At 29.3% G+C, this 15,242-nt stretch overlaps 2 protein-coding genes across 2 annotated transcripts; both read left to right on the forward strand.

Annotated features, from left to right (window-relative positions):
• The first annotated feature begins 2,912 nt into the window (after positions 1–2,912).
• Positions 2,913–10,974, forward strand: LOC107010124. The gene is made up of 4 exons (XM_027914218.1): positions 2,913–3,625; positions 6,706–6,878; positions 6,928–6,983; positions 9,925–10,974. The coding sequence occupies exons 1-4, from the start codon at positions 3,162–3,164 to the stop codon at positions 10,453–10,455; spliced, it is 1,224 nt and encodes a 407-aa protein (XP_027770019.1). The 5' UTR covers positions 2,913–3,161; the 3' UTR covers positions 10,456–10,974.
• LOC107008712 (stress-induced protein KIN2-like) lies at positions 10,835–11,677 on the forward strand. Its single transcript, XM_015207852.2, has 3 exons — positions 10,835–10,973; positions 11,245–11,313; positions 11,395–11,677. The coding sequence occupies exons 1-3, from the start codon at positions 10,917–10,919 to the stop codon at positions 11,467–11,469; spliced, it is 201 nt and encodes a 66-aa protein (XP_015063338.1). The 5' UTR covers positions 10,835–10,916; the 3' UTR covers positions 11,470–11,677.
• Positions 11,678–15,242: the final 3,565 nt, after the last annotated feature.

Genomic DNA, 15,242 nt, shown 5'->3' on the forward strand with positions numbered 1-15,242 from the left:
TATTTCTTCTGTCTCAAATTATATTTAGCAATTATCTTTAACCTGCCTTATTGTACGCGGCGATTCTCAATTCCTAAGTTGGGACTATCCAAGCATGAATTGGTCACGGGCTAGTAATAATTTGTAGTCATTTCAGATGTATACCCAATCTATAACACAAATTATACAGTGATTATACATTTCTAACTTCTTTTTTATTTTATTTTAAAAATTCTTTTTAACTCTATTTATTTTTAAAAATCTGATAAATAAAACTATATGGGGCTAACTTTCTATGTGGTCACGCCTCCGACTTTTAAAACACTTAGATTAATAACATATATGATAATCTAATGATTAAAAAAATGATCTGAAAAAGGGGTTTAGGTTTTATATATCTTAAACTAGTAGTATATTCTATGATCTATAATTAATTTACAGGATCCATGAATTTGAAAGTACTAATAATAATTGTCATCGATTCCTGCTGCAAAGCAAATAAATTGTGTACTGATAATTGGAATAATTAGATAGATATTTAGCCAGCAGTGCTTCAGATTTGGTTAATGTATAATCAAAATACAATGAATTAAGCTCAAATAATCATCGATAAATTAAACCACATGCATGAATTGCGTTGGCTGTTTTAATAATTTGTAACCATTTGAGTAGAATCCTTAATTATTATTTTGACATGCTAAAGGACTATGTCTTGTACGATTATGTGAGATTGAATTGCCATAGACAAGATCTTTTTTGTATAATTACTTTCTAGTCTAGTGGAGAATACAATTAGCAATGTACTTAATTAGTACAAGACTAATTTATGAAAAAACACATGATAATGACGATCACATGGGAACAAGATGATCATTGTTGATAAGACATGTTCAATTATTTCAGCTTTTCTTGTCCAAATTAAGGTTCATGGATTTACGATGAATGCTGCATCGTTAGTCTTAATTATATGAATTTATCTAGGAGGAATAATCAATTGAAGGGACAAGAAAATGACTACACAATTTAGTGTGATCAATCCTAATTACATTGAACCTGATCATATGGACAAAATTGTATCTTTGTAAATCCACTTCCATGATCAACAAAACGGGTAGTTAGATAAAAACGTACGTATTCACTTCTTTCATTTCATTGACAATTAAAATAGATCTAAACGTCTGTAATATGACGCTCTCAATCTTTTTAGCTCCATCCCTTAGTAGTAGAGTAATGATGGCAAGAAGTAGAATTTTTCAGTGATGGATCATGAAATAGGAACTTAAAATAATTTAGTGTGTCACCTGAAGAAGCTACACCTTTCTGTCATCACATGCACTTCATCGTAAAATATTATGAGTGGCAGTGGATTTGTCCATATGTGTATCTTCTCGCAGAAAATGGGCCTAATCAAAATTGTTTGATGTTAGCTAGTCAAAATCTAGCACATTGAAATTCTTAACATGCTAATTAAAATCTTTCAAATTCTTTGAATTTGTTTTCAGTATATTCTTGCTACGTACTATAACAAAAATGATTAGCCAGCTATAGATTTTGAAAGTTCACACTATTTTTGTCAACCAAAAAAAAAAAAAAAAAAGAACTTAACTACTTGCTAGAATATGTCTCTCTTGGACTTTCGAATAGGAAATTTGGCCATTGATATGATTTGCGAATATTTATTGAAAGTTATGTGATTTTAAGTTTGTGGTATTTGATTATTTTACATGCAATTGAACTATGATCAGTCCAATGGCCTTGCATCATGTTAATGGTTTCTTGAAACCATATTTTCTGCTGACTAATTTGTTTTATGCTATTAAGAAGTATTAATGAAAAATTAACACTAATTAATCAACGTATTCTTTTTAATTAGCCGGAAATACTAGCAACTATTTAGGTGTAAAACCGTCCCTAATTAATTATTTGTACAGAAGAATTATGCCATGTACGATCACCTGACACTGGATAGTCAACCTAATTAAATTAAAAATTGTTATGTTCTATTTTATTAATAACGTGCTTTCCGACCTTTCTGCCAAAATAAAATAAAATAGCATAATTAAATTATAAAATCACATGATAATGACAGACATCAAGACAAAGAATGTTTACGGTTGATTAAACATCACCTAATTGGTTTTCGATTCATGTCTAATGATGTTTAATTAACACTTCAAAAGGTTTAGACTAACATTGATTATATAATTACTGATCTATTGATCAATGGTTTCAGGATAGCAGTTGAATTATTCAGAGGGTAGTTTTACAATAATCATCTAGCTCTAGCTAATAATCATATTAGGTCTTAACCAAGTAATTATTTAATAAAATAATCAATGCATTAATAGTAAGATAATGTACACAACTTTTTAACCAAAAAGATTAGTGAGGACTAGTGAGCAATATTGAGCGTTCCTTCTGATATAACACAAAGCAACTGTGGTGCGTCTGACGTTCTTGACGATCAAATATAACACAAGGAAGCTCCATATTATCCTATGGTCTAGTAATACATACTAACAGCTCTCGAATCTCGAAAATTATTAGAGAAGAACCAAGACATAAATAGGATTTACACACAAATATTCATCAATAAAATCTCTCTCTCATAAAATAAAGATAAAAAAATCGAACCAAAGACACACCCCTCTTTGAGAAAATAGCGATAGGAATAACTCTAGACAACACAACGATTGTGAAAGATTGTATTCAAAGAACACAAAATCCAGTAATTCATTTTTTGTATTTTTCTTGGTGAAATTAAGAGTTTACTAATTGAGATATGTTTAGGTTTGCTCTCTTTGGTATCTAGCAAGAATAATAAGCCAGCTAGTGATGTTTGAAACTTGTAGAATTGTAGTAGGAATAACTACTAAAAGATGCCATTTTACTAATTTCAACTCTTAGGCAGTGAGGCCGTTTACACATAATGATTGGGGCGGCACCAATATAACTATTCTCAATATGAAAATCAGTATTAGGAGAAAGGGACTAAAGCCTAATGTAACCTATTTTAGAGCCAACAAATAAAACAATTCTACACTGCCGGCTGTTGGCTGCTACACCAATAAACATCACCTACAATAATTGAAAACATTACAAAGATATAAGTAGAGGGAAGAATGATCTTCTCTAGCATTCACTTGATAACTAAGTCTCTATAGTAAAACATAGATATAGACATGGCTAATTCTAGTCATGTTAGGTCGATTAGCTTTCCGTCTCGTTCACAGCCAGAGTATCTAAGAGTTGAGATTGAGCTAAACAGGCTCAAAACATGGGAATCAACATCAATTTCTTCAACAACAACCCCTTTTAGTTTAAACACCATTCAACAAGGCCTTGTAGGTCTAGCAGAGTTGTATAATTGTGTTCAAGACCTTCTAGTGTCCCCGGTGATTCAACAAGCTCTCCTCATACATCAAATGGGACGATTAGCGGAGGAAGCCCTTGAGGCCTCTGTTCGATTAATTGACTCGTGTAGCACGACGAGGGAACTAGTCTTGATGATGAAGGAACAAGTGCAAGATCTTCAATCAGCATTGAGGAGAAAATTAGGAGATTCAAGCATACAGAGTGTTTTTATGTTTAAAAATATTCTTTGTTTAAAAATAGTAAAAATGACTAAGTTTCGGAAAATCAATTAATCTTATTATCCAAGAAAAATCAACTTTCTAAATTACGGAGTCGCCACTTGATTTTTGACAAAACCAAGAAAAACTTTAAAATTAATTTCAAAAGATTCAAAACAGATAAATCATTTGAAAAAGGTTCGAAGTTCAAATGTACATCCCGAGAAGGTGTTAGGCCCTCGGATGCCCGCTAACTTGCGGTTGACCGGCGATTTGACTAAATGACTCTTAAGTAAATTTAAAATTTTAACTAAGTAAAGAGAAAATTCGTTTTATATATTTTATTCCATTTTTTATTCTTTTTATTATTTTAAGGAAAAATATTTAGAGGAAATTTCTAACGGGAAATAACCTAAAAACTTTTGACAAAAGTCATTAAAAAACAAACTAAGTAAAAAAAATAGTGAAATTTATAATAATAAAAGAAATGGCTGCCCTTTAGGAGATTGTTAAAATTCTACCAAATATTAATTAATTTAAACAATAAATAAATAAAAGAGGAAGAGAAAAGAACATTTTGAATTTGAGCTAAATACCCAAATTCATCAAAATTGGACTTTGGCCCACCTGTCCCATACTGATTTTTAAAATGTAGGCTTGGGCCCCCTTAACAAATTAAAACCCGCAAAAACATTTGGCCTTTGGGCCTATTTAAAAATGGGAAATTTAGTTAACTAGTCAAAAAAATCAACTTATTTAGTGATAATATCCATATTTTAATAATATTAGTAACATGTCAAAAATGTCATTATTTTAAAAATAAATAATTATTCTGATATTATTAATATTTTTTTCTCTCTCATTATTTACACCCTTTTTCTCTCTCTCATAGATTACACATTTTCCTATATTTATGTAATTGGATAGATATAAATGTCATTTTGATTTTTTTCTCTTTTCTTAATCTTATTAGTTTCTCTCTCTTATTTTCTTCCTAATCAAATCCCATATTTTTCTCTCTTTTCTTAAGCTTTTTTTCAATTTCTCTCTCTAACATTCTTCCAAATCAATTCCACAGATTTTCGATTCAATATATTAATATTTTCTATTATTCTCATTTAATTTTGTTGCAAGATTTGATTTGAAGATTAGCATTGATTTGAGTATTATGTTTTTCAGATTTCTTATTTATTTACTTACTGATTTTAGTGTTTTTTTTTTGTTTTTTTTTTTAATTTTGTTGTTCTTAAAACATTTTTTAGGGTTTGAGACTACATAATTCTCTCTTCAATGGACGTTTTCAAGAGAGTTACTAGAGGTATTGGACAAAATAATCAAAGTTCTTCCTATTTTCCATCATTTAATTTTTTTTTCACTCAAAAATTAAACATCAATGTAGGTTCCGCTTCTAAATCTAAGGAGGATATACGACGGGGAAAAATGCCTGAATCCGTCGATGTGCAAAATCCCACACAAATTAATAACCATGAAGTTGAAGAAGATCAATTTGTTGGAGAAGATGTATTTTTTTTTCATGTTCTGTGTCTTGCATGTTTAGTTTAATTTGTTTAGTAATTTTTAAGATTCAAAAAAAATCATGTTACAATGCATTTGGAAGTGTATATGAAATTTTTATTATGTTATAGTTAGTATTTATTTTTGTATTTCATATATTTATTGTATTTTGTGTTCTGTCTTTTTTTTTATGTGTTAGTTATGTCAATGTAACACATTATATGAGTTTGATTGTGTATATTTCATAATTTTAATGTTTTTTGTATTCATAGATTTGAAAGCATATATTGAATTTTGTTGCTGTTTTAGTCATTATGTATTTTTGGATTTCATTGTTTTAATGTATTTTGTACCCATAGATTTGGAATTGTATTTCATATATTTAATTCATTTTGTATTCTGTTTTTTTTTTGTTTGTGATAGTTATGTCAATGTACCACAGTTAGTATTTATTTATTTTTCATAGTTTTATTATTTTTTGTATTCATAAATTTGGAAGTATATATTGAATTTTGATACTGTTTAAGTCAGGTATTTTTACAATTAATAGTTGCATTCATTCAAAAATTATGTTGCATTGTTTCTGAATTTGATATTTTTTTTCTAATTTGTATTTATTCTAAAAGTATGTCAACTAGTTATGTATTTTATTTAAGAATGAGTACACCAAATATTCAATTATTTCTTTTCAATTTTATATTTCATTCACTTTTTCATCATACTATTTTTTTGTATTTTATATATTATTATACAAAATTCTAAATAAAAATTAGAATAAATAGAAATACAAATAAATACATATTGAAATGAATAAATACAGGATTTTTGAAGAAAAAAATAACTATATAGGAAAAAAAATATATGAAAATACAAATATATTTCTTAAATGACTATATAGATAAATTCGACATACCTATTGGAATGAATATAAATTAATAAAAAACTATAATAAATATAAATAGAATTTATTGTGGAATGAATATAATTTTAAAAAGGTAAAAATTTTGGAGAGAAAAAAAAAATAAAATTTAAATTTTATTTGAAAATGTAACTGATGAGAAAATTAAGTGATCCTTAATTTTTTTTTTGAAATATTCTCTCCCTTGATTTTCTCCCTTTTGTTATTAAATAATTATATTATTAAATAAAAAAATATATATATATAAATAAGATACATAACAAACTAAAATTTGACATTTTTACTAAATATTGAAAGTGTTGCTAATGAATCCTCTTAAATGTTAAAATATTGACGTTTTCGAAAATTTCCCTTTAAAAATTGTTGAAGGGCCCTGGCCCAAATTTCCTGGAAAAAAAAAGAAATAGGTATATAATGATGTATACTGATGTATACGATATACATTCAATTCCGTTTTGGACTTTTGAGACCTGTATTTTGTTTGAATACACATTTCTCGCGATTCCCCTGTATTTTCCATATTATTTCAGCGCCTTTGTACCTGTACCATTTTTTTATCCTGTTTTAATAATTGTATATCGCTGCCCAAAAGATGTATATCAATACATACGGGTTGTATCCTACGCACGTATTCATTTCCTATTCCTGTATTATATCTGAATTTGGCGTCTCTGTACGTTAACCTGCAATTCACATTTTTTACACCTATTTATGGTGTAGCGTCTCTGTATATCAGTGTATACAGTCTGTATATCAGCCTGCTTTTCAACTTTCGAAAGTTGAAAGCTCCTTTTCAGCAGTGTATCTGGAGGGCTATCAACCCAGATTTCGATTTGTTGCTTCATGTACGCCTGTCAACCTGTATATCAGTGTATACAATATGTATACAGAAGGTATACATCATCTTCAACACCTGTAAATTAATTTCCATCAACTTTCCAGGTTCTAATGAACCAGTAATCAATTTCCAGCAGTGCATTTCTGCTGTTTTTCAACCTGTACACCTGTTTGAAAGGAATCTACGACTCGAGGAGGATGTTTTGAGCCTTTATGGCTCAAGGAAGAAGTGCAAGAGATGGAAATGAAGTCCATGGGGACTCGAAAGTGATTTCACATGAGTGAAACATGAAGAAACAAAGACATAAAATTGTGAGATTACTGGAAAAACATCTCGGAAAATAACTGAAGAGACAAACCAACAACAACTCATGCCATTTTCAAAATCGAAGCAACAACTCTTAATGGAGGACTTGAACTAACATTCAATATTTGTATGAATCAGTTGTGTAAACACATAATTGAATTCTTATCACTATAGGAACAAGCAAAGGGTTAGGGTCGAAACGCACATTAATATTTGATACCAAAACAGGCGATAAATATGAACAGACCATCAAAGGATCTAGGAAATTTTCAACTATACAAAAATAAATAAAACAGTAGGAACAAAATAAACATGATTAACTACTAAAAGGTCAAACCGAAGTCTAACACATGACTACTAAAACAAAGCTAAGCATATATAATAAACAGAAAACATAAAAGAGCTGGGAATTAAATAAAACAAGGCTAAGAAAAAAATTTTACCTGGTTCTGGGCAGCGAACCAAAACTACGAGCTTGAAAGAGACGATACCACCTTCTCAACTCGAAAAACCACAAAAACACTTTAAAATTTTGAACTATGGAACCAAGAATTCTTAAAATTTATAGGTACTATTTGGTCTTCCCCTCCAAAATCCTCCCTTTAAATAGTGAATGAAGTGGGTTTATATAGAAACCCAAAAATCCTCAAAGAGGATGAAATACCGATGTGAGACTGTTGCAAAATTGAAAATTGTTTGAGAAACGACATGGGAGAGGCAATTTCGTTTAGGAGAAAATGAATTAGTGGTCGGACCAAATTGGATTTGTCAATTTCGTTTGCCTCAGATCTCTTTCATCCATCCTAAGCAAACGAGGGGCAGCTGTTGACACCCAATTTTGGCCCTCTACGATTTGATTAATTTTTAAAGCTTCTTAGATCTTAGACAAATGAAAATAATTGATTTTATCCATTAAAAAAAAAATTTGCCTTTCCCACATCATTTTTCAAACAATTTCAATTTTGCAACAGTCCCACATCGGTATTTCACCCTTTTTGAGGATTTTTGGGTTTCTATATAAACCCACTTCATTCACTATTTTAAGGGAAGATTTTTTAGGGGAAGATCAAATTACCCATAAAATTTTGAGAATTCTTGGTTCCATAGTTCAAAATTTTAAAGTGTTTTTGTGGTTTTTCGAGTTGAGGAGATGGAGTCGTCTCTTTCAAACTCGTAGTTCCGATTCGCTACCCAGAACCAGGTAAATTTTTTTTCATCTTAGCCTTGTTTTATTTAATTCCAACTCTTTTATGTTTTCTGTTTATTATATATGCTATGAAATAAAGACCAACAAGTGATATAATTCAATCCAACAATAGGAATTTTTCAGAAAATAAAAGCAACACAGTGATTTACTAAAATTCTGCAACAGCATGACTTAATCATATAACTTTAGCATGAGTTGGTTAACTACATTTGCAAATTGAACACCTCTGTAATGCATAATAGACAAGAAGATACAATCTTTTATCCGTCAACTTTGATCTATGCGATTCAACAAAGAGAAAAAATAAAAAAAATAAACAAGCAATAGTGATAAACAGCCAAAACAAATACATGACAATAACTAAACAGAAGTTCCCTGACACGTCAACTATCAAGTAAACTACTTAAACCCAACAATTGACTCAAACCAAAAGGGAGTTGAAAACAGAGTCATACATGGTTTAAAGATTAAACAACTTTAGACTCAATTTGATCAAAGTGTCACTCGATTACAAGCACAAGAAAACTTTTTCGAGCCATTGCTCAAGCAAGCGGTGAGTTAAATAAACATGATGTTTTATGAAACAAATGCCAAGGGAAAAGATATGAGAACTAGGGAGAACAACGAAAAATTTAACAGGGAACACAGGAGTGAGCGAACAATTTCCAAAATGGTCAGCTTAGCAATTCTAGAAAATTAAAACTCATGAAGTAGTCATTTGAAAACTTTTTTCCAAACTTAAGAAAAATCTATAGTATGGTTCCCAAAACTATATCTACAAGGAACTCACAGATTTGAAGAAAACAAGTTTGAGGTAACAATTACAAAAGGAACTCAAAACTATAACAAAACAAATTAACAACCTAAAACTTGAACAAATATCAACAGTGAAGAAAATGAGCAACAGAACCTAAACTAATATATTTGACATTTCTAAATAAGTGCAAAAACACGAATCCAAATGCTTAATTGTTTACAAGAACAAATGCAAGAACTAAATCCAAAATACAATAGACTTTAAAACTAATCTCAGATAAGAAACACAAACAAAACACCGAAGATGCTAGGAAAATTTATAACAAAAATCATAACAGTGAGAATACAGAAAACATTGCTTAAGATGTTAAACCAAAGTAAAACACAGGAAAAAAATTAAAACAAAGCTAAGAACACCAAATAAATAGAAAGCATAAAAGAATTGAGAATTAAATAAAACAAGGCTAAGAAGAAAAAATTTTTTACCTGGTTCTGGGTAGCCAACCGGAACTACGCATTTGAAGGAGACGACTCCACCTCCTCAACTCGAAAAACCACAAACACTTTAAAATTTTGAACTATAGAACCAAGAATTCTCAAAATTTTATGAGTACTCTTTGGTCTTTCCCTGAAATATCCTCCCTTAAAATAGTGAATGAGGTGGGTTTATATAGAAACCCGAAAATCCTCAAAAAGGATGAAATACCGATGTGGGACTGCAGCAAAATTGAAAATTGTTTGAGAAACGATGTGGGAAAGGCAAAAATTTTTTTGTTGATAAAATCAATTATTTTCATTTGTTTAAGATCTAAGAAGCTTTAAAAATTAATCAAATCGTGAAGAATCAAAATTGGGTGTCAACAAGAGTTGCTTCAATGCCTACATAAGTTTAAGAAAAAAATTGAAAAAGGATATAGCCAAGAGCCTCAAAGTACTAAAACAAATAGAAAACAAGATAGAATCATTTACTCAAGTTGATTTAGATCAATCTGTATCTAAGCTATTTGGAGTACTAAGACAAGTATCAATCTTGACCATCTCAGTCCAAAGTTCACAACTTTATTTCTTGTCTTCGCCAGCTTCAAAGGCGAAGCAAAACGGGTGGTCTTTGCTATCAAAAATGCTTTTAACAAAATCAATAGCTTATAAGGGAGATGAAAAGACAATCAATGAGGTTGAATGTGTTGATCTTGCTCTCTGTTCTTACCTTCACAACAACGATTATAAAGTTGATGTATCGATGATTCAGAGAAAATTGCAGATATTAAATACAGGTCTTCAAGCTATTGAGGCTGGCACAGAGTGCTTGTCAAGGCTATTAATCAGAAACAGAGTCTGCCTTCTCAACATCCTTACTCCTTAGAAGATATTGTACATTAGTATTAATATTTAAGAATTAAGGCATACATTTTTATAAGCATATGCCTATATATTCTTGATCATCAATTTTTGTAATATTTGGAAGTGAAATATGCAAAACCAAAGTTCAATCATTCCTCTTTGCTAGTTTGTTAATTTTGCATTTCGATTAATATTTTACTATATGACAGATCCAAAAGATAATGAGACCCATTCTTGTTGAATTTTTTTTTTTCATTACTACAAGGCTAATTTTTGTTAACTGCTTCCCAATATTGAGGCCTAGAAATGTGTCTTACCCTTCAACCAAGGTTAACAAGTGTCGAGCATTGAATGGATTTCAAGATCTATAAATACCAAAGTTTTACTAAAACAAAACATCAACAAGCAATTCATAATTTCTTCGACAAATAGTTTGATTTCTCACTCTGTAACACTACTTTCTCAATTTCTATTCCAAAACTCATGGATAACTCCCAGAACTTGAGCTACCAAGCTGGCCAAGCTAAGGGCCAAGCTCAGGTAATTTACATGATATTACTTGAACATTCAATTTTCCTTTAACGTGCTCGAAGATCATTGATGGAACCAGAAATTCTAATACTAAATCAATTTGGGAAAAAAAATGCAAGAATAACAAATCGAGGGAATGCAACAATTTATTATGTATATACAATCAAAACTATGGTTCACTTATTTACCTATGATTTTAACACAAATAGAATCTATTCTATTCAGATTATGTAGCTCAGCCCTTGATAACGTGTGATATATGTTGTTATATTTACATCAGGAAAAAGGTAACCAGATGATGGACAGGGCCGCCAATGCTGCACAATCTGCCAGGGAAACAATCCAGGAGGTAATTTGGCCATTGATATATACACACACTTTTAGCTGATTTATTAGACCAAAAAAATAATGTGTTATATTTGGTTTATAGGCGGGGCAGCAAATGCAGGCCAAGGCACAGGATGCGACTAATGCAGTTAAAAATGCGACTGGCTTAAACAAATAAACACCTATGTTCAATCAAATGGGTTGTTCTTTTCCTTTCAAAAGTTTGAAGTTTCTTGTTTTATTTTTTCTCAAATTAGGGAAGCAGCTTATGTTGCTTAGTATTGAGTATTGTTGAGAGTTTTCTTGTTTCTGAATTAAAGAAGAAGCTATCTTTTCTTCTTTGCTCTACTCTAATAATATTACTACTATTGTTTGGTTCTATGTAATCTTTTTCGTCTAACAACTTTATAACTCATCAGTTCAATTTTTACCGATTCTTTTGAAATCAGATCACGAAATTATATATAAACAGGAAGCTGAAGTAAATATAAATTACTCAGTTCGACGATAGTTGTCCACTTTATTAAAAAGAGTTTGGCCAACAATATTGTCCAGATTAGAACATCAAATGATAATTTATTTTTTATGTCTATTTTACTTTGCTATTAAATACTAGTTATCATCTAACAATTTTTGAAAATATTAAATTTAATAAAATCAAAGAATAATATAATAATATTATCTCTATTATTTATTTTTTCTTAAAGGGTGGATAAGTCAATAGTGGACAACTATTGTTGCACAGAAGGGTATTTTTTTTAAAAAAACACACGAAATCATTTGTGTTTGATCAATAAATTTAAAATGAAAAAGAATCTGAAAAATACTCTAACCTTGGCCGAAATTGTTGTTACGATATCAAACATTATGGTGGACCTTTTATCCCTGCACTATTTAATGTATGTGTCCAAATGGACACGGTACTATTTATAATGATGCAATATTTATGATGTCCACGTGGACGCATAAATACCTTTAAAATACATTATTAAATAGTGTTGGCAATAAAAGGTCTTTTCAAAATTTTGATATTTTTACAGTAATTTCAATTAAAATTCAGATATAATTCGTTACATTTTTCACAATTTAAAAATCATTTTGAGTAGCAATTAGTGTGACCAAACTTTTCACAGTGCATCTAAGTGTAAACATTTTTATCTACGAGTAACACTTATTTTCTCTAAAACAAAATTTGGCCAAAGTAACATTTAATTTGAGACATAACATTAATGTGCTAATGTATGTCCCCACATTTCCTTTGGTCTTGTCCAAATCTTCTCCAATTAATTAGCTTAATTCTCAACGAAATCACTCTCATGGCTGATGGCATCATCCAAAAAAACTGAGATTATATTGCAAGCACTAATTGCAAATTAATCCTACTCTTTAGCCGAACATTTTGTTTTGTATTTGTTAAGTGCATGCTCTCCTGATTCAATATATATAAATAAATTAATTTATATGTTATTCTAAACTAATGTGGCTTCATGAAATAGGTTAAGTTATTGTCTTATTATTCTAATGTGGCTTTATGATATAGGTTAACTTAACTTTTAAGGGAATTTGTTCTTGAAAAATGGTATTCCATCAAGAAAACAACATTTCATGTAAGATCGCGACAAAAAAATGTATTGTTGAGATAATTGGTTTTAAAGTATTGTGAGTTACAAAAGACAACAGAAAATGTATTGATGAGATTATTGGTTTTAAAGTATTGTGTGTTATAAAGGAAAAAGATATTTCTAAAATGTATTATGGAAAATGGTATTCCATCAAGAAAACAGAATTTTAGGTAAGATTGCTAAAAAAAAATGTATTGTTGAGATAATTAGTTTTTAAAGTATTGTGAGTTACAATGCACAAAAGAAAAATGTATTGTTGAGATAATTAGTTTTTAAAGTATTGTGAGTTACAAAGCACAAAAGAAAAAATGTATTGTTGATTTATTGTTTTTAAAGTATTGTGAGTTATAAAGGAAAAAAAAAATATTTCTATAATGTATTATGAAAAATGTTATTCCATAAAGGAAAAAAAGAAAAATGTATTGTTCAGATTATTGGTTTTAAAGTATTGTGAGTTGATAAAGGAAAAAAAGTATTTTTAAAATGTCAGAAGTGGGATTTGAAACCACGCCCTCCTCTTAGGAAAATCAAAACTTGTGTCCAGACCACTCAGCCATTCCGACTTATATAATAATATATTGATTTTCCTCCTACTATCAATGCCCTATAACAAAATAAATAACAACAATAAAAAAAATTAATAGGAACCAGAAAAAAAAAATAATAATAATAGTAATAAGCCAATTACGTACTATTGTGGAATAGTGAAATTTTAGTAGGAGAATCGACTTGAACATATACTCAAATTCAATGTATCTTACTAGTAAAACTGTATGATCAAATCAAAGCCCATCTTTCATGTGATGTTTCAACAATATAATGTCCATATTAATTCCATTTTGTCACCCTTACCACCAAAGGCCCATGCCTCATGTATGTTGATTAATTGAAGTTAACTAAAAGCCATTTTCATGTAAAATTAGTCAATATGTAATTAATTAAGTACTATACACAAGTAATTAATATAGGTACGAGAACGGAGGAGCGAGCAGAAAGAGTTGAACAATTACAATGGATCAAATAAAATTCATATAAAACTTTAGGTAAAATCGAACATTCAATTTTTGAGTTTTCCTAATTATAATAGGAAATAGATAAAATTTGTGGCTCCACCATCCCCAATACCCATACTAGACATTCATGAATGGTCAATTTTTCACTTCTTTAACATTAAGTTCCCATGCATGTATAATAATAACATGAGTACATGCTGCTGTGTACTTGTGTTTTGGTTATAAGTTCTTTGTACAGATATCAATTTTACTTGTGCTGCTTGTTGCATCACACAGATTCAACTCATTCGACATTTTTTAAATCATATATGTTTAATGTTTTTGTCTGTTCATGCTCATAGTCATACAATTGTCTATGCATTGCATTTCTTCATGGTGATAGGAGAAAAATGTTTAGCTTGTTCTATTCCATCTCTCTTTTATTTAATTTCCTTGCGACCTAGGTACCCTACGATTTTTTTAAAATTATTATTATTATTATTATACAATACTTTATTAGTTTCTGCTTGTTTTTTATTACTAGTTCCGGAAACGTGCGCTGCACGTTTATTCTTTACTGTTATACAAATTTATATAGGCCTAATCTAACGTTGATAATTATTAATTATATTATTTTTTTTGTATATGTTGTTTTATGCAAAAGTAACTGTGTCAATTAATTCTTTTCATTTAATTTTGGTAATTTATTTGCAAAATAAAAAATATTGAAAAATATAAACTAATTAAGATAATATAGCATATAGTATGTATCGTAGTGGTGAATTCGTGCTCTAAATTTTAGAAATGGACGCAAACATATCTAACAAACTTATTAAAGATATGATAATGAGTAAATACATATTAATCATGTTAATGAGGGAAAAAATGACCAATAAATTGATGTTACATAAATTTATATTATAAGATGATGAAATATAAAAGTGAAGTAGACTTATATTTTTTGTTCAGTTTATACCAGAGATTATCACCAAAAATCTATTAAAAGACGAAAATAATTGCAACCCAAAAAACTTGTAATAAAATATAAAACCAGTAAATATAGTGAAAATATATGCACACACAAAAAGAAGGATTTTTTGAGTAAGATAACTAAGGAATATTAGTAAAATAATACACAAATAACGATACAACCTACCTTGAAAGAAGTTTCATCATATAAATAGAAAAATTATTAAGAATATTTATACTAAATATTATATTGTTTTCGGCTTGTTCTTTATACTAAAATAAAGACATTATCAAAATCGTAAGAAGGGATATAATGTGTTTTGCCTCAAACATTTCCATAATGAAGCAACATAACTCTTAAACCAAAA

The sequence above is a fragment of the Solanum pennellii genome, chromosome 2 (genome assembly GCF_001406875.1).
Source record: "Solanum pennellii chromosome 2, SPENNV200".
NCBI lineage: Eukaryota > Viridiplantae > Streptophyta > Magnoliopsida > Solanales > Solanaceae > Solanum > Solanum pennellii.